At 38.9% G+C, this 20,537-nt stretch overlaps 1 protein-coding gene across 1 annotated transcript in view; it reads right to left on the bottom strand.

Annotated features, from left to right (window-relative positions):
• Window positions 1-19,453, bottom strand: part of LOC123980099 (receptor activity-modifying protein 3-like) — a 40,214-nt gene extending 20,761 nt beyond the window's left edge. The window contains exon 1 of the mRNA XM_046064324.1: window positions 19,140-19,453. Coding sequence (XP_045920280.1) covers window positions 19,140-19,191 — 52 coding nt within the window. The 5' untranslated portion in view covers window positions 19,192-19,453. The remainder of the gene's footprint in view (window positions 1-19,139) is intronic.
• Window positions 19,454-20,537: the final 1,084 nt, after the last annotated feature.

Consider the following 20,537-nt stretch of genomic DNA (forward strand, 5'->3'; position numbering starts at 1 on the left):
TCTCCCTTAACCTTCCAGCACCACCTCTGCGTTGTGTCGCATGTTTTCTATAGGCCAACATGATTTTCTTCCGCGTTTCAACCGTTTAATCATGTCTGATGCGGAGTGTGTGATTGATTGATTAACTATTCACTCAAACCGCTTGGCTATGAGCAAACTCCAAAATTGCTGGAAAAAGTGAGGGGACAAAACATAGATTTTGAAATGTGGGGGGGACATGTCCCCCTCATGTATAATGGCTCCTACACGTATGTAGATATTATTGATTAGTGCAGCTTTAAAGTTTGCATATAGACAGTATATGTGTGTAGTATCTGTTTTTATGGTGTAGAAGAGCACGAAGCACTTCAACCTTAAGCATATAGCCTAGTAGATAAAACAGCCTTGCTTGAATCAGAGCCCTTGTTTTTTTGCTAATGCCACCATATGAATCACATTCATGCAACTTTAGGTCTGCTCAACATCTATGCCCCCCCTGCAGTGTCACAATGCCCTTCCAGGGGGTTTGAGAACCACTGCTATAGCCAAACAGCTATAACAGTGGACCATCATGAACAAATATCCCGAAACAGTCTTGCAGCTGCATCTCGTAACATGGCATTTTCACTTCAAATTTTAATTAAACATTTAAAAAGTAATCAATTTGCCGGGGTACTATAGACAACTGAATTGTTAAATCCATCAGCCACACATGGACAAAGTGCTTGTTCATTCATCCAGCCGCTCACTTATTTTCATAGCATTTATCAAGCTGTCAGGTTCTTCTAACTCTGAGGTTCTCAGGGCTATGACTGCTGTTGCTGAGAAACAAGTGGCCAGACATCAGGGCAAAACCAAGTCGCACTCACACACGCACACACACACACACACACACACACACACACACACACACACACACACACAGGCTTCATTAGCATACAGCTATGCTAATGAAGCCTTTCCTGGCCACTGTGGACAGCGCTGGTCATGGATCAAGCCTGGCTCTTCATGATATAATCACATTAATTATGATTATGAAAAGGAAACCGATTGCATGTCATCATCAAAGTTTTTTTAAGCATCGTAATGCAAGCAGGGTATCCTAATGGCAAATTAACATCTTAATAGCTTATTCAAAAAGCTCTTCTCTGGCTTTGAATAAAATTTTGCATGACTCTTGTCAAAAGGGTGATTCAATTGGAAAATACACAAAACCACTATTTATTGAGCAATAACTATTTAATGAAAAGACACAGGCAGAAAACACAAACGTAATAAAACTGGCATAATTAAGTCTTATTTGTTCCCTGTTGTATAAAGGAAGGAATCACCCATACTGCAGGATATTCATTATTCTCTGCATGTGGGGGTTAAAATTAGCAAGCATACTGCAATTATTAGGTTCCTTCTAGCCTCTATAATCCACCCAAAAAAACTACTTCCACTTGAGCAGGATGCTCAACTAGGACCGTCGAGTCAACTGAAATTTAACCTTGGCGCTGCATTAAAACAACGTTACATTTGTGAATTATGAAGGCCAAACAGAGTTATTTTAAACTAGGATATATTTAAGTCAAGGTGTATGTAAGTGTTACACACTGGTTGACAGCGTGCCAGTCAGGTTATCGGCTCAGTTGGCACACTGTCACTGTGTCATCTACTGCCTGTTCTGTTGGCATGATAAATATGGATGAGAGGAACTAGAAGATGAAAGAAAGTAGATGAATTGCCAGCACTGTCTAAACAGATTTAAAGTGGCAGTGCTTGTTTAATAACCTCCACCTTATTTCCTTGTCATCATCATCATCAGGACAGGAAGGTAATGACTTATGTGGGCTAGTGCAGAGGAGGGTTTGTAATAACAGTCAGGTTTAATTAGAGAGGAAACTTTTTTGTATTTGGTTGCACTTTTTCTGCAAAATGAGCTTTACATTACAACATTACAAAATCGTTTGTTAGTTTAAACACACGGAAAGATCGTACAATGCACAACAGACAGGATATGAAGAAGGTCTTGTCTGACTCTGTATTTATGCCTACAGCAATAATGTGTTCTTAGTTTAAAATCTTATCTGATAATTGAAACTGGGAAATAAATCTGATGTCCTTTTGCCTCTTTCTCTTCCTGCTGCACCATCTGTCTTTTACTCCCAAAAAAGAGAGGGACATTTAAAGGTTGAGGAAGAGCGAGGAAGAGAGGAAGAAAGGGGGAGAGAAATGTAGATTGGCTTCCTGAACATCAAAAAACATCTATCTATCTATCTATCTATCTATCTATCTATCTATCTATCTATAACTGATTGATGTTGCTTTTGCGCTTTCCTTTAGGAACAACAAGAAATGGCAACAATCTAATGCTCCATTCAACATTGTTTGTTTTTACGCGTGCTAGTGACATGGCTCTAGAGAAACTATCGCATGGGCTGCCATGACATCAATTTATTGTCCGCAGAGGATGATCCTCTGAACTTTTCTCTAGAGCCACCATGAGAGTGACATTTAGGGTTGCCACCCGTCCCTTAAAATACGGAATCGTCCCGTATTTGAGAACTAAATAGCACGTCCCGTTTTGAATCAATGCGGGACTGTATTTCCAAGTTGTCTTTAATGCAGCCTCCCATGCAAATCATTCTATCCGCATTCTGTGAAGACAATCATATTACCCCTGATTGGGTAATATTCGCTGCCATTGTTGGTTTCATTATCAAATAGCCAAACTATGGCCTATTTGTTAAGAAATATTGTTACAATGTAAATGACTTACATGATATGATTTGTTTTTTAAGGTAGAGATATACAGTCAGACACATTCATTTAATAAGAGATAAGAGCTATATAATACTAATTTATTTATCAAAATATAGTGTCCAAGTGAACAACTATGTGTTATGCTTAACCAAGCTATATAATTGTATCCTTCAATGCTATAGAAATAACAATAACACCTTTCTTGTGGTCTCACAGTCACACGTATGTTTATTATTGTCATAGCTGTGTGTTCAGCTATGACAATATGACCACTAGTCAGTTGAGTTGTGATAGAGAGAGACTGAGTGCATCTGATCATACTAATTTCAATAGCAGATAGTTTATTATAATGTCCATTAGTATCAATCTTAATAGTTTCCTGAAAACATGTTTTAAGTTATGATATACCACCACTGGCACACCATTGGGGCTGTCGTTGCCGAGCCCCTGAGGGATGTGGCCCCCACTGCGGCAGGCGTCCCTTATTTTTCTGTATTGAAGGTGGCAAACCTAGTGACATTTGAGGTTCAGAGTGAAATATCTCAACATCTACTGGATGGATTGTATGCTAAGACTTTAAACTAGTGAACATGGTGAACAAAAATATACCTGCTAAACATCAATATGTTAGCATTGTCATTGTGAACGTGTTAGCATGTTGATGTTAGAATTTAGCTCCAAGCAATACTGTGCCAAAGTTCAGCCTCACAGCTAATGTGGCTGTAACAGTTAGTCTAGTTTCACTTTATTTAGACAGGTTAAGACAACTGTCACACAACAATAGGATGACAATTAGGGATGGAAACTTCTCCCGTCAAACGTGTACTGCAATCAATCATTTTTGTAACCATATCGAGGGAAAAAAACTTTATGCCCACTATGTGCCCACATGGCGCTTGTTAGCACCAGCACCAGCTGTGGTCTTATGCATGTTTGTCACTGCTGCAAGTTTCTCACCACAAACTTAGCTTTTTGTTTGTTTTATTTCCTGATATCTTATAACACTACTCTGTAAATTTTATTTTTGCTTCACATCACCAATTGATCACACCCTTCCATCATACCAATTTAACGCTTTTGTGGCGCAGCATTGCATCAGCTGTTGTCAGATGCAGTCGGTGTGATCAGCTGGATGTGCAGGCTTTCTATTCCTTTGCTTGCTTCTTTAGTTTTTAGAGGAGGTTTGCGACTCGCCACTAAAGAAAAAAGCACTTGCAGAGATATTTCAGTTCAGTTCTTCAAGATTTATTGATCCAGAGTTAATACAATTATTGTTCATGGTTGACTTTCAACAAAGGATCAAAAACTTAACTTAAAATATTCCTTTTCCACAACTGACAGTGGTCAATAAACTATTTTACTCCTCCTCTCTATCATATCTACATAAACACCTGCCAAGCTGTCCTCTGATTATACAGGTGTAGATGATCTGAATAGGATGTGGCGCGTTTTGATACAAGTTTCCAATATTTTTATATTTATAACTTATTTCAAATAATAAAAAAAGAAAAGTAAATAGATCAGTGTGCGTGTCTATAACAGCAACAATAATAATAATACCAATCAACTACTATGGCTTCAACAGGTGGCATTTTGCTCAAGGTATCGAATGAAGTACTCTATTGCATATTGCATATGTGTATCACTTCAAGGGTACTGGTTTTGGTACTGGTATCGTACAATTTTAAACCATATCCAACCCTAGTGACCACACATCCTCTTTTTCCCGAACATGTCCTCTTTTTGGCATCTAAAAGATGTGTCTGGCCAGGATTTCTAAATTCGAGATTCGGCTTTTTCTTTCGACAGTTGCTATCACGGTGTGCCTTTTTGCATTGCATTATCATACAGTAAGATATTTTACAATTCCCTGCAGTTTAATTCCTAGTTGACAATCCAACGGCCTTTAATAGCTGTACCATGTCACAGAGAGCCTGAGAAGTCTGTCCATGCAGACACTTCCTAATAAGGTTTGTGTTTGCAAATGCAATGTAGTTGTCAAAACCTAGCATGTTCAGATCTCTCAGGACATGACAATGATGTGATGTAATTCACCTTTTGTTTAATATTTTTAGGGCAGAGTTGTATAATCCTCCCAAATGTTTAGTCACACCTATACCTGCCTGCGACCACAAGGTAACACAGTAACTAAAGTGTGAAAAAATCATTGTATGACTAACGCAAACATTAGTCAGACCGCATCTCAATCATTACCCTCAGCACCTCAGCAACACCCAAAAGACAGAGCAGCAGTTTGCCTGTTAACAGTGGCGCCTGAACAAAGTAAAAAATGTCCAAAGTCAACACACATAGAAAGCTGGTACATGCATTCATCAAGAGCAGAACACCAAAATCTGTTCTTAAATCATAAACACAGGACAGAAAACTATTAGACTCAATAAATTTATCACCAGATTGGTTTTTTTCCTCACTTGCCTCTCAGGGCTTCCGTACAAAGCTTTGGACAAATTAATGACAAGAGCCGCACAGTATTTCTTGCAGTTCAGTACCTCGGTTATGTCATTCATGAGCAGCAGTTATGTTGTTGTACATACACTAGCAATAATTTTGGAACAAACTGAGGACATGTGAGGTGAATGGAGGAAAAACTCTGCATATCCGAATAAATTTGAAACTCATTTTCATCTGCAAGCACCACTCAGCATTCATGAATAATAACTGAACCTCCCTGTCCGTTCATTGGAGATACTTTGAAGATCACTGAGGTCTTGGCTTTTGAGCCACCCCACTATGTTCACCAGCTGCAGAAATAGCAAGCAAGCTAGATCAATAAGAACACTGACCTCTGAAGGAAATGTTTATTTTTTTTGCATTGCAGATGGCATCTCAGCAAGCCAGAAGGAAGCAAAGGACTAGAATGGATACCTTATTTTAGAGTAGAGGTCAAATGAGATATTTGTGAGGCGAGATGATTTTTTGCAGAAATCATTATCAGTATAGGCAAGAATTTGACAATAATAAAACAACTTCAATATATATAAATACTCCAGAGGCAAGCAAGAGGATCCAAAATAAAAAATCATGTCTGCTTTTACAAGGGTAAAATTACTCCTTTCTTTGTTGTTCTTTCTCCTCTCAGATACAGGGGAACTCATAGCTCCTAAGACAATGACTGACCATATATGACTGAGGTCACTGAGTCTGATTGTTAAAAGGGAGAATGCTTTTAAAGAATATTGTCACTCCCACACAAATGAATAGAAAGCCTTTTAGCAATCAGAAGCAGAGTTAAAGTGAGTGTCAGGTGCTAAAGAGAGTGATGTTGGCCCACGGGGAGCAAGCAGATGTAACATAATTTTACATCTGAAAAATGCTTCAACACATGTATCCATCAGTACCACTGTTAAATTAGTTGTGTGACCTTCATATCATTACTTTAATTAAATTAAGTAACAAATGTAATTTAAAAAATTCTTCCTGTCATGCAGAGGATGTTGCAACTTATCTCCCCTCCTGCTTGAGGTAGTTTATTTTTTCTTTGGCTTAAAAGTTTACTCTGATCTTATTTATTTATGAAACTGATAATGTATCAAAATCAGCTCGTTGACAGGAAAATGGCAAACATAAGTGGCCACTGTGAGGTTCTCAGCTGACAAAACAAGGAGAGGATGTTGTCGTGATAGAAACACTGACCTGCCCGGTTCATGTTAGGTTGCAGAGCAGCACTACAAATTGTTGTTAGTTTATGAGAGCAGATCTCTGCTCGTTGAATGTTATAAAAGAACAAAACTGTTGGGTGACAGTATTTACGAGATTTATTTGAAATTCCAGTTGTTAATCATATCTTTGTACAACAGCAAGTAAAATTAAATCTTGTATGTGACTTGAGTCAAAGTCTTGCTCAATATGAGAAATTGGCCATATTTAAACTAATAATAAGCTATTAGAGTAGACATATTGTGTTTATGGTGCCTGAACTAACTCATTTATACTTATTAGAGTTTGACTGGTAAAAGTTTTGGAAGTACCAATATTTTTGTAATGAAACTGCTGATTAAATTTTATACCACTTCAATAGCTTGTATTTTTTCTATTGTTATCCAAAAATTGGAATGGTCCATTGTTATCCCCCAAAATACATTTTCTTCTCAGGGTTGAAAATCCTCTGACCCAGCATTTAGGCTATCATGGGGAACAAAACTCTTCACTGGCACAGACCAATAAACATTTATAAGAGAGAAATACAGTTTCTCTCCCTCTAATGATTCCGACTGGCTCATATCAAATATTGAAGGGACACCTTCATTTTAACCTTCAACATCTTCCAAATTAAATGGTCGACCTCATTGTGTATCATCCTGAGTAATTACCAGCAGATGATATGGCCCCAAACCATCACTGACTGTGGAAACTTTACACTGGACTTCAAGCAACGTGGATTCTGTGCCTCTCCTCTTCCTCCAGAGTCTGGGACCTTGATTTCCAAAGGAAATGCAAAATTTACTTTCATCAGAGAACATAACTTTGGACCACTCAGCAGCAGTCCAGTCCTTTTTGTCTTTAACCCAGGCGAGACGCTATGTCTTGTTCAAGAATGGCTTGACACAAGAAATGCGACAGCTGAAACCCATGTCTTGCATACGTCTGTGCGTGGTGGTTCTTGAAGCACTGACTCCAGCTGCAGTCCACTCTTTGTGAATCTCCCCCACATTTTTGAATGGCTTTTGTTTCACAATCCTCTCCAGGGTGCAGTTATCTCTATTGCTTGTACACTTTATTCTACCGCCTCTTTTCCTTCCCTTCGCCTCTCTATTAATGTGCTTGGACACAGAGTTCTGTGAACAGCCAGCCTCTTTAGCAATGACCTTTTGTGTCTTGCCCTCCTTGTGCAAGGTGTCAATGGCCGTCTTTTGGACAGCTGTCAAGTCAGCAGTCTTCCCCATGATTGTGTTGCCTACAGAACTAGACTGAGAGGCCATTTAAAGGCCTTTGCAGGTGTTTTGAGTTAATTAGCTGATTAGAGTGTGGTACCAGGTGTCTTCAATATTGAACCTTTTCACAATATTCTAATTTTCTGAGATACTGATTTTGGGGTTTTCATTAGTTGTCAGTTATAATCATCAAAATTAAAAGGAATGAACATTTGAAATATATCAGTCTGTGTGGAATGAATGTATACATTATACAAGTTTCACTTTTTGAATGGAATTACTGAAATAAATCAACTTTTTGATGATATTCTAAATATATGACAAGCACCTGTAGATCCTGTATGTAAGTTTCTTTGTCAATGCAGTTTCAGAGTCAACGCTGAAACAGGATAACAGTCAGGATTAAATCTTCATCTACTACTAATTAAAAAAAAAACAACCTTTCCAGTGGGTGTTATGACAAGATACCCCCAGGATTCTCAAAGTTAAATTTAAGACCTTTTTAATAGCACCTTGGATAAAATTTAATACCAACTTCACTGCAAAATCTGTATGAATTTTAATGCCAGAGAAAGTTATTTAGAAAGTTGCATTTTATTATAATACATTAATATTTAACACACTATAGCTTTTTGGGGTGTGTTTGTACTTTGATATGAATCAAGGACGTCACTTTGTGTTGAAAAGTGGTGGGGACATAGGGGTTCAAATTAGGGGTGTGACGATACACTTAGCTCACATGCACAATTTACAATATTGGGTTCACAAGAACAAGACAAGAAGATATTTTAACACTATTTTGATTAAATATTCAATGCTGAAATATATAAATGGGGGTCTGGGGGTCTGAGCACTAAACACTTAATTTCCTGCATTCTGGAGACATTTTCTGCACCAATTTATGGTACAATTGTCTTCATTTATATAAAGTGATTCAGATGACAATTCAAACAGAATATAATGCATTACTCAGCAGCTTGTTTTCTTTGCTTAAGAAACCTTTTTTGGACAATCCACATTTGTTTCTTCTATATTTAAATGGCATTGCATGTTATCTTCTTGTGCAAATAAATCTTTCTTCATTTGGGTTTTTTTAAACATTTTTTGTTTCAAGCCATTATTCCGAACATATTTAACAAATGCTTTAAAAAAGTAATGGAGACATGTCCCCAGCGTAAATTACACCTATGAAATGAATTTAATATTTGTGCACTAAGAACTCTTAAGGGGTGAAATCAAAAATACTAACAAATTGTGCAGTATGAGTTGTTACAATTAGTTACACCTTAGCCAGATAATATAATATAATATGCCAATTGCTTCAGTGATTATTCATCCTGTTCGGTTTGTGCATCTTAATGATGTTTGAAATATAGTATTATATAGTATTGGCTTGAAAGCAGCGGGGATAAGGAGCTGGGCTCCGGTTTGTTTTTTCCTCGTCCCAGTGATCGGCGCATCTGGATGATGTAAGTTTAATGTGCGTTAGCATGTCGGATGTTTCCATTCACATAACGTTACCCTACAACATTGGCGCAACGCCGACACACACCGTCCTCGTTTCATACACAACTGTCTCTCCGTTGCTGTTGTAACACTCACTGGAACCTGCAGGCGGCTCTTCCAGCTCCGCTGTTTCAAAGTGTGAGCGCCACTGTCCTCGGCCTCAACCGCCACTTGTCCGTGTCTCTGGCTTTCTGAATTTCAGACACTTTCCCATTCTCAGGCGATGAGCTAGCGTTAGCATTGTTAGTAGTACGTCAGAGACGTTTTGTTTTCTTTCCTAACAACTGAATGATTCGCACCAGAGCTTGGATGCCAGAGCTCGTGCACCACGAACACTCCACAGTCCAGAGCATAAAGCTGAACACTGACGTAAACAGTAACATTACCTGTACTGCCCTACAACATCAGAGTCCCACCAAATGAAGAAATTATAAAGTCACACACATAAAAAGTTTTTAATTATGACATTATGGCATTTAATTAATCCTACGGAAGGACAAGAACAAATTTAAGATCTTGGTAAATGACATTTAATACATTGGCCTATTTTTGGAATATGAAATTTAAGACTTTTTAAATACTTGTAAGACCCTGCTGGTACCCCGTATGAAGGGCAGCACTAATGGTTTTTTTCTGCATGTGAAAGCAATCTGGATAGCTCTGCTTTGACAACTTTTTTAACTGCTTATATCCAACAAATATTACAAGTTTACAGATTAGGAACATCCTTTTTAAACTGGATATTGATGACAGGTGAGACATCTGCCATTGGATGAGAGGACCGATGCTAAGAAGAGACATTTAAATTTTAATTTCTCCTCAGTCAACCGTCACTACCAGCAGTCTGCTGCTGCTGCTGCTCTGAAGCCTCGGCCATGATGAAAAGCTTTGGATGTCTATCACATTTCTGTAAATGCACACAGCCACCGGAGAGACGGCCCTTCCAGACACACAATGTGACTTCTTTTTTAAAAAATGTCTTTAGTTTGAGTTGTTTTGCTCACAGACAAAAGCAACTACTTGCCATTATACATGAGAAAACTGAGAGTGGAAACTACGTGATCAGCTTCTATTCTCACACAGTCCTCATAAAGACGAGTCTGTGGAATTCATAGTGAGGAAAGGCCACAGTGATTGACTGCTGAGTGATTATTATTCACCTACCAGCTGATGTGCCAGGTGATGCGAACAGAAATAATTCAGAAACTCTGTGATGGAAACTGAAGTACGTGGAGAGAAAAAGTCTGAAGTTGGAAAAAGGACAGAGGGGGTAAACCTAGAGGGTGAATGTTGTGCAGTAAAGGCAAATACTTCATTCTTATGGTTTAGTGCATGTAGCCTCTGATTCTCTGTCAAATAATTAAACCACAATGAAGAACAGTATCTCTTCTTTGCTTCCCGTAACCCAGGAGGACTTTCCCTTCTCTCAGGCCTGAGTGTAAGTGTCCAGGCTGTTCCTGTCAGAGTCGAGTCTTCCATGGTGGCGGATCTAGAGGTCAAGGAGGGGGGAGAATGGAGAATGACACAGATGTGCAAGACAGAGGGGAACTCTGGGTACTTGTTGAACAAAAGCAGGAAGAGGGGAAGGCGAAGAGGTGGAGTAATGGATGACCATGAAGAAGATAGACAGGAGGCCTGTGGCGGAGAAGAGTGAATCCATAATGGGGGACATTCCCAAGAGAAATGCTCCTTTGTTAACCTGCTACACTGTTTATATGCATGTAGGGCGACAGCAGCTCAGGTGATGGAGCAGATCAGCTTGTCAGATTGTTGATTTGACAGCACGTTGTGGGTGAATGAGAAGTTCCGTGAAGGGCTTTTGGGATAGTGGCTCTATTTAAATGCAGCCCATTTACCATGTGGAGAAGAAAATTACAGCCAAGCTGAATAGGCCCCTGTGGAGCGAATCCATCTGTCTATGAGGTATCATGGCTTGTTTGTGGGGATTGCTGAATCTGCTGCGCCGAGCATTTCATGATCATTTTGTCTGTGGTGGAGCATTTCAATGAAATAGTCATTAAAAATGTTTTTTTGCTCTTGTTTTTGTGAATATGTGTATTCATATGAGCATAAACATTTCTCACACTCATGCACAGTGCAAGCTGTTGGCAATAGATAAGGAGTCCGGATGCGATTACAGCACAGTGAATTAGCAGAATCAACCCACTTTATAAATTCCCAATTGTTCTTTGTTCGCAAAGATAATCAACTGGAAAAGAAACATTAGAGAGGCAATGCAATTCAGGCTTTCATCAGTATTCCTGCATGCTCCGGACAAGTGTTTGATTCCAAAATATAAAAGCCAAAAACGTCCTAAAGCCACTCTGTTTCATCCCCTCTTTGACAAACCACAAAAACAACCTCCACTTGATTTCTTGCATCCAACAAAAAGCAAACATTTGTTGTTTGGAATAACACCATGGCAGGCTTATCCACTTTATTTAGTCTTTTAGAAAAACACCACATGCCTCTGACAGGAGTAACGGTTGCATGGCTACGCAGAAAAAGACAACGCTGTAAATTTAAAGGTTCAATTGAAATGGGTTACATTTTCTTCTCACATGAATACGGTAAGCTGTTTAAATTCAGGCTTGGCTCAGTGCAATTGCAGGACACCTGCTACCATGATATAAGTTTTCGACAAACACTCATTCTACCTCAATTTTCTGCCAACTTTCGTCAAAATGACAGATAAAATTGATACACTTTTCCTTAAATGTACGAACTTGATGAAACACAGCAGCAGTAAACACTGTGAGTGATGCTGTCCCCCCCACACAGCTGATCTGTAATAAATATGTCAACTTGTTCTGGCCGTTCATTACAGTCCCTTGGCACGATCTGTGTGATTAAAGTCATAGCACAGCAGAGGAATGCATTATCACTCCAACTTTGGCCACAATCTCATCAAGGATGTGATGGATCTGCAAATGGAAAGATATACAGATGCTGTAGATAGACCACAAAGTCTGATACACACTTACAGAAAGTTGTATGTATACAGGGATGGTAAAATTCAGTGTAATTTAGAAAATGCGGTGACTCAGTGATGAGATGTATCATCCTCCCAGTTTCTATCAAAATAATTTAGGATTGGAACTGGTACATATAGTATCTAATCACATACAAGCAAACAATTCAATCAATGGTTAGCTCTGCTTTGACAAACAGAGCTAAGCAAGCAATTTACTTTATTTCTGTCAGTGGTTTTACCAGCAGTGCCAAAGTCCCCTGCCTTGGAGACAGTGACAGTGCCAACAAGCTGTTCATCTGCCTGTCTGAGAGACAAAAAGGCGAAAGAGAAAGGACAGTAGAGGAGGAAAAGAGGGAGACAGACACACAGAGAGACAGTTTGGTATGCAGAAACCCTGACACACTGTGACAGAATCACAAATTTAAATAGCAACACTGCATCAGAGACTGTGAGGACAGAAGGGCGTTAATGAACAAAGACCTTAATTGACATCTTTGTTACGGTCCAATACCACAGAGAACTGCAACAACACTTGAACATTTTGCTTTCCACAGTATTAATTTGGCTGATCGCTCACCTTGTAATTACCAAGTTATGTGGTTGCATTTAATAAAGTAAAGTCTATGCATGAATAAATACACTGTCTGATGGCTGAATTAGTTCTAAAACACAATCATCAATCAGAATCATTAAACTGACAATTACTTGAAAAATGTCATCAATTACTCATTACATATTACTCATTACATATTACATTGTACTTGATGATTTAACAGTAAGAGTAATTAGTTACATTGCTTGCAGGTGTCTATAAACAACTCTAAAGCTTTGACACCCACACATCCATCTTCTGTATTTATTTAGAAACACAAAACATGACTTTATAGTTTAACAAGCAGCCAGCCTCCAGTTTAAATGTACTTACTAACTATAAACAGCTAACTATAAACAGCTAGCTTAATGTTAGCTTTGTTAGCTCTCCAGATGTGCCGTCATCACAATGAAGCTGTTTACCAACCCTCCGAATTGGAAATAACTGCTCTACCTAAATGTAGGGTTATCAGTGATGTTAGCAAGATCTCAAAGCATATAGCCAAGCTAGCATATAGAAGAGCAATCTGTCCACAGAACACAGAGACCAAACTAATATCAACCATCTTTCAAACTCTCTTTAAACTCATGTCATGTAACAGAGCATTGCTGTGATTAGGGCTGAAACAATTCATCGATTAAATCGATTTCTAATGCAAATTCTTTGCATCGACTCTTCGTTTAATCCATATAACTATACAGCACACTGTTTCGCACGGACATTTATTACTGTCGCACATTGCGCTTATGCTGTGAACATGACGTGATTATAATTGCGCTGTTTGCAAAGTGGAGGAAGAGAGAGAAAATAGCGAGCGGCAAAGAAGAAAGTGTCCAAAGTATGGGATTATTTCAAGCTAAAGAAAACAACAACTCTGTAATGTTACCGTCCGTCCACCATAAAACGAAACTTATGTTACCTCGGCAACAGCACGACGGCAGCTGATCAGAAAGCACCCCGTGTTCTGCCAGCGGACCACAGACAAGATAACAGCAACTTTAGCATTTAACTGAAATCATGATTGATTGTTGAGTTGAAGCCAAAGTAAGCCGCAGACCTCAGCTGAAAATGTACACAAGTGCGTTTGCTGTTCTCCTTTTTTGGGACGTGAGTTGTAACATCACAGTCATTTGTTAACTGGGTGTCGGGAGCTGCACCTTTTAACTCACCTCCAGCTCTCTCTGTAGCTCAGACAATCCCTGCTACCTGCGTATGCTAATCCGTCCTTTCACCCATATTCTTTGTCTTTATAATTGCCATCTTTATAATAACAAACAGCTGTTTCGTGTGCAGGATCGCTCATTTCCTGTTTCGCAATTCACATGTGTTTTCTTTGCAAAACGTGGTTTGGAGCCCAACGTCTGGTGACACAGCCGCTGTCAGCTTGTGTAGTGTGTGACCCCCTGTCACCGTAGTGTGAACGCCACAACAACTTCAAGACTCCCGTCACATGACGGCAAGTTGTGTAGTGTGGCACGGCCATCGGCTGACGCTGAAAGTCATGTAGTCTGCATGAGCCTTTAGTATAACTTGTATAGCACTCGGGTGATGTTTGTGTTTGTAAAGCAGATGTCTGGTTGTTGGTCTGATGTTTACTGTATGACACGCTATGAATTTCCGAAAGGACCAATAAATATCTATCACCTATAAATGTGCACAGCTGATCCCGTTGGGGGGGGGGCGCCGCCGCCAAGCAAAAGTACTTTTTAAACGACGCATCGATGAATCGTTGAAAGAATCTATGGAAGCTTCGAATACTAAAATCATCGTTAGCTGCAGCCCTAGCTGTGATTAGTAACTGGTATCTAATGACTGATCTTTCAAATTGTAATCCATTAGGGTGGGTGATTGAACGTTCACTTTTTAAAAATAAAGGTTTTTGGACCATCCTCTTTACAATGGTGTACTCTACTTAAAACCCTAACATATTAAAACAGGACTTCATTGATTAAGCATGCTCTCCTATAACACTGTTGGACTCACAAAGGACAGTTTCAAACAAAAAGCATCAAAAAGCTTTGTAAATGATTCCTGTGATGTTTTGACAACTTGTTGCAGCTGATGCAGACGCACTCAGGGTGCAGTGGATAACTGTTTAACAGACTGATAAACCGAGATAGATATGAAAGTGTTGGGTATGATCCTCATTTAATTCATCCGACGGCTTCAACTCATTACATTATGTCTCTGATGCTGTCATTTAAACTAACTTAAGTGGAAAATTACTTTTTGGCTGCATGACCAAAACAATTTTGTCTTCTGTGAATAATGTGACTTCCGATCATTAAGTGTCCCTCGCCTGTCCTCAACTTAACTATTTTCAGTCTATCATCTATTAATTTCAGTCTTCAGACTCAGTGTTGAGTTATACATTCAGTTCAGCGCTTGGTCTAATGGTGCTCATTACCATCTATACTATTCTCTGGAAATCTGACTGGTCTTCGGCAGAAAACCCACTTGCCCTCTGTCAAGATCTCCTATAGTCTGATATAAGGAGTCAACTAACTACCGTCATGTTCCAACTCTGTTGACACCAATGAATGTCTGGCATTTTTGCTTAATAAAAATGACATAAACGATTCATCAACCATCAAAATAGTTATGACTGAATTTTATATTACACCTCTAGTTTGCTGCATTAATACAATTCATATCAGAATACTGAATCTTTGTGTAGGTATTCCTTGAGCCCCATGTTTAGTTAATTATTTCACAGTTTATACAAATAGAAAGTATATTTGTAATGTAACAACATTATTTGCGGTGTGTGAGATAAGCTCTAATCTAAACTGATGGAAGCAGACAGCAGCTTCAAATAACTTTTTCCTCAAACCTTTATATAAGGAAAGGTCAGCTGGATTACTAGTCATAACAGAAAGGCAATAAGCAAGTAGGCGCATCTGGGGCGTCTATGGCTCAGTGGGGAGAGCGGTCATCCACTAACCCGATGGTTGGTGGTTCGATCCCCCCATTTCAAGATACTGAACCCAAAAACTTCCAGTGGTTGCCACATATGTGTGTGTGAATGGCTGAATGTGACGTGGTGAGACCACTTTGAGTGGTCTCAAAGAATCGAAAGGTAATATGCAAATACAGACCATTACCATTTACTATATAAACTGTAAAACTCCTCTGCAATCTGTTGACCATATGGTGCTTAGTAACACTCTGTGATTTGGAGTCAGCAAGAACTCAGCATTAGACATTGATATGAGTGGGACAAGTGAAGAGACAAAGTTCAAGCCCCTTCTGATGCATGAATCTTTAACAGGAAACTGAATTATTTATAATGTTCTTAACATGCTTGCACTGCAGTTGAGTAATGGTGGAAGCTCGAATGTAACAGTGTCTGTGAGTCAGCGTCATGCTTTACCTGTTTAACTATATATGTATAAAGTGCACATCCGAATGCTTAAAAAGCCTAGCATGGCAGAATAAACCAAGTACAATCTATAGTCTGGACAAAATCACAGATATTCTTATGATATTTAGCTGTTTCCTCATTTGTAAGTAAGTATAGTGAATACCAGAGACCTTTTTGCAACTTTTATTAAAATTTCTAACCTGGTGGTAGGTGGCAGATTTTCTCAATTCTGACTAGACATCACTCCTCTGACTCCATGTATCTTTTGATCACACATCTGGGTGTTATTGTAACTGAGTATAGTTTAAAGAATAAGGCTTGCAATATTTCATTATTTTTTGTCTCTCTGTTTCTCCGTACTTCCCCTGTCTGTTACACTCAGACCCAAGCCTAGTCGTAAATGTCATGAATACATCCTTTCTTTCAAAATATTTTTTAAAACAGCTGGAGAAATATCAAATTGTCACTCTCCTGTGAAAACCAATCTCCAAAACATCCAATTTTCACAAGCAACGAAAGGAACTTCAATTACATATGACAATTTTTACAAATTTGAAGATTCATGGTTCTGATGTCTGAATCCTCAAAAAGATCAACAAACGAGGAATCCTTCTCCCAGGATGGACAAACTTGCAATAAGATGTTGTGTATACAGAATAGACCAACATAATAACATTACAGTATGGACAATCAGGATGACAAAGTTATAGATTGTAAACGTGTAAAGAATGTAATGTATTAAAATGTTACTCAAATGGGATTAAATAGGGCATGTGGTGGGGACTACTTTCAGTGTTGGATTTATTTACAATAGCTGGACGGTGTATGTGGGACTGAGTTAAAAATAAAAACAGTGTGGGTGTTCATGGTGATGAAGAAACATGTCGCCCAGTGTGGTTGATTGATGTGTTGTTTATAGTTTTTTAATAACAATGGAGATCTATGGCTCAGAGGAACAAGATATATCAGGCTTTGGATACACAGACAATACTTGTTTATATCATAAATTCATTGTTGGATTTGGTGACAATTAGAAAAATAGCAGATTTCTCCTTTTGGCTGAACAAATGAAAATATGAAAATACAAATGTAAACTGATCACTTTGTTAATTGATGTTGCACTTTGGCAAAACCAGAATAGTGTAAAATCACACTCAGCCCTGTTCCTGATGTCTAACCAAAAGTAACATCTCACTTTTTTTCACTTTGCAAATGATTTGCCTTGATTACTAAACTTGAAAGCATTTCATTCCTAGAACGTGCAGGTGATAAACACCACCGTGTATAACAACATCCAATATCAGCCACATGCACCGAAATGAACTCAACCCACTGAAATCTCACCACAGGTCTTTGAATATCATTTTACAAAAAGCACAAAATCATGTTTTCACAACAATGGTTTTTTTTTTCAGATGGCAGTGGAACAGAAGAACCTCAAGGCATTATCCCTTGCTGTGAGAGTGTATAAATAGCTGTTTATTGGGGTAAGCAGATGCTTCAGTCAGTGGGAATCGCTCTTTTTTCCGCCATGTAGATGGGGACCTTGTACTGCATAAACCACAGTGGTCTTAGCCTGAATGTAACAAATCCGAACGACTTGGTTTGATTTTAATTAGGTCTGCATCTTTCTTCTTCCCAATGGGGATCTTAATGGGAAACTCTTTCCGTCTAGACAAGAGCTATCACAGGAAACCACTGCTGCATGTTTTTCCAGCATTGGGATATAACCTTTTCATTGCTTTGATCAAAGCAGCTGCAGTGAAATCACCCCACTTGTCATTTTTGGACACCCAAAACACATATGAGAGACAGTTTGATTGCACATAAATCTTTTTTTCACCTGTTTGCCGTCACACTAGAATCAGCATTTTGAGAGACTGAGCATAAATCCTCAGTCTAAGCTTTTTTTCTGCTTGCCATACAGTGCTGTTATGTTGCATAGATCCAGTGGAGTTCAGGCTGAAGGTCTTGGCCAGACATAGACCACATCCTCCTGTCTACTGTAGCCATAAAATCTAGTAAAAGGACTCCCTAAAGCATGGTGGATCCATGCATTTGTCATTTATCTCCCTTCAGGTTTACGTACTCAGGTCTTTACTGAACCACATAGACCTTGAAATTGAAACCCTGTATCACCTGGCTTGTGTGTCGACATGGGAGGAAGGCAGGGAATTTCACTCAACTTTAGACCAGATGGCAACAAGACCAAATATCAGCTTGACAACTGCTCTCTTAGGAGCCTGTTTAACTAGATCTTGCAAAGAGTCACTGTGCCGAAAACCAGCTCAATATATGAACTCCTCTTCATCACTGAGTCATAGCACTGCTTCAGCTCTGTTGATACTGCTACTACTACTACAGTAGGTAGTAGGACATCATAGGGCTTCTAGTAACAACAGCAGATTATCTAAATTCCTCTTTGACTCATCTCAATCAATGCCCAGCATCACTCTGGCATTGATATGGAGCAGGACACAGTACAAACTGTAAACATCTTAATCACAACAACTGTTAAACTGGTGTATGCCTTTCAGCAGTGGATTCATCAGCCACAACCACATGAAACATAATTTCATACATGATTTCATCCTTGCACCACCAGTTAATGAGCCAGATCCAGAAATTCCCATTGGCCACGATATAGGTCAGGTCTATCCACTGGGGCGTGATGCCCTGGTACAGCACTGTATATTCCCCATTCAGTGCATGTGCTGTGGGATGTGATTGATGTTCCTGATACTTCTTAGTAATCCTAATTATGTGCACTTTGCAGCCTAACACACTCAGGCAGTGTTGAGCGGCATATAGTGCCTTATATATAGATGCATGGCATGCAATTTGCAGCTGTGAATAAACAGTAATCAGCTTGAGCACTTGTAGAAGAGCACGAAATAATTTACTGCTGCATTAGATATCTGACTATAGTGGGAAAGTGTGCAAAAGCTACTTAACACGCAGGGCTTTAGTGTGATACTATGACATGTCAACCTATTGATGGAGTTTAGCGTTGTGGGGGAAGGTTTTAAGACGTTAACGTGTTCTGAAAATAAAAATAAAAAAAGGAAAATCAATCATACTCACCCAAAATCCCAACAACAAAAAGTTTCAGTACTGCGGACTCATTTGTATCCATCACGCTGTGAGAATCCAGTCGGACTTTGAATATAACCTCAGCTGCAGCTCCGTGGAAATGTACATTTGAAGCGAACCATTATTAAAATTATCCCAAACGTGCAAGTCCGAGTTCCGTCATGGTCTTATGAGACAAAATGTGCGAAGGATTTGGAGGGAAACGCCAGGGATTAAAAAAGGAACAGAAATCGGATCCCGCAGCGTGATTTCTGACTGTCCACGTGATGATCGCGGCCACTTGTCTATGCCATCAGGAGTCAGAGCTCAGGACCACTCGCACTGTCCTGCATCCTCTGTGGGAGGAGGGGTGGGGTGGGGGGGTGATAGAGTTTCTCCAAACCACTGAGAATGGATTATGTTTACCGAATTACTGCGCAGGCTGAAACCATGTTTTACTGCATGAAATGGAGACATTAAAATGTAAGATATGGAAAGGTATAGCAGGCTACTTATGTACAGAAGGGCCGATTTGAACCATAGATATTTTTTTTTATTATAACAGACATGTTTATATTGTTTTGTTCATGGTGTGTATGTTAGTGTTGTCTATACTGTAGTTTGTGTCTGATTTTATTTTATTATTATTTTATAATTGGTTTATGGTATTTTTGTACGAGTAAGCACATCGTGAGCAATGTACAATCCTGAGTCGAATTCCGCGTATGTGTACACATACCTGGCAATAAAGCGGATTCTGATCCTGATTCTGATATCTGCACCCATACACAACTAATATTAATGAAGTTGTCAGATTTTGCCTACAACTATTTTAATGTAATTATACTGTAATAAAACGTCATAACTATAATATAATAATTATATAATTATGATCAACTAGATTAAATTATTTTGTCAAGTTGCATCACTGAACCGCTGCCATATCTGTCATACGAACGTTGTGGGGTTTTTCCTGTAAAGCAACACTGACCTCCCCTGGTTGCCTTTTAAATTGCACCTCGATCAGACAACAGACTAGTTCAGTCACCTAAACCAAGCATCTCCTCAATCTATTTTATCATTGTATCGGCCTCTTTTTAGTACATATCAATATCAGTTTGTAAGTAACAATAATTAAAAATGTAAGTTATTGTCTGGATTTGTGGAACAGGATAAATTTCATTGTTAAAATTCCAGGCGAATTCAATAAAAGGATAGGCTCACTAAAAGTCTGACTTAAAAGAAGAGTTACTGTAATTATTTCTCCTGGTCATACTGGCCATTAAAAGATCCCCAGTGTTCAGGGGGAGAAAATCCACAGACATTCTGTTCCACAGTATATCTGAAGCTAATAAGCTGAGATGAACAGGAATACAGACTGTGAACTTCTTTAAGCTGTATGGGGAAACT

This window comes from Micropterus dolomieu, linkage group LG01 (assembly GCF_021292245.1).
Source record: "Micropterus dolomieu isolate WLL.071019.BEF.003 ecotype Adirondacks linkage group LG01, ASM2129224v1, whole genome shotgun sequence".
Classification (NCBI taxonomy): Eukaryota; Metazoa; Chordata; class Actinopteri; order Centrarchiformes; family Centrarchidae; genus Micropterus; species Micropterus dolomieu.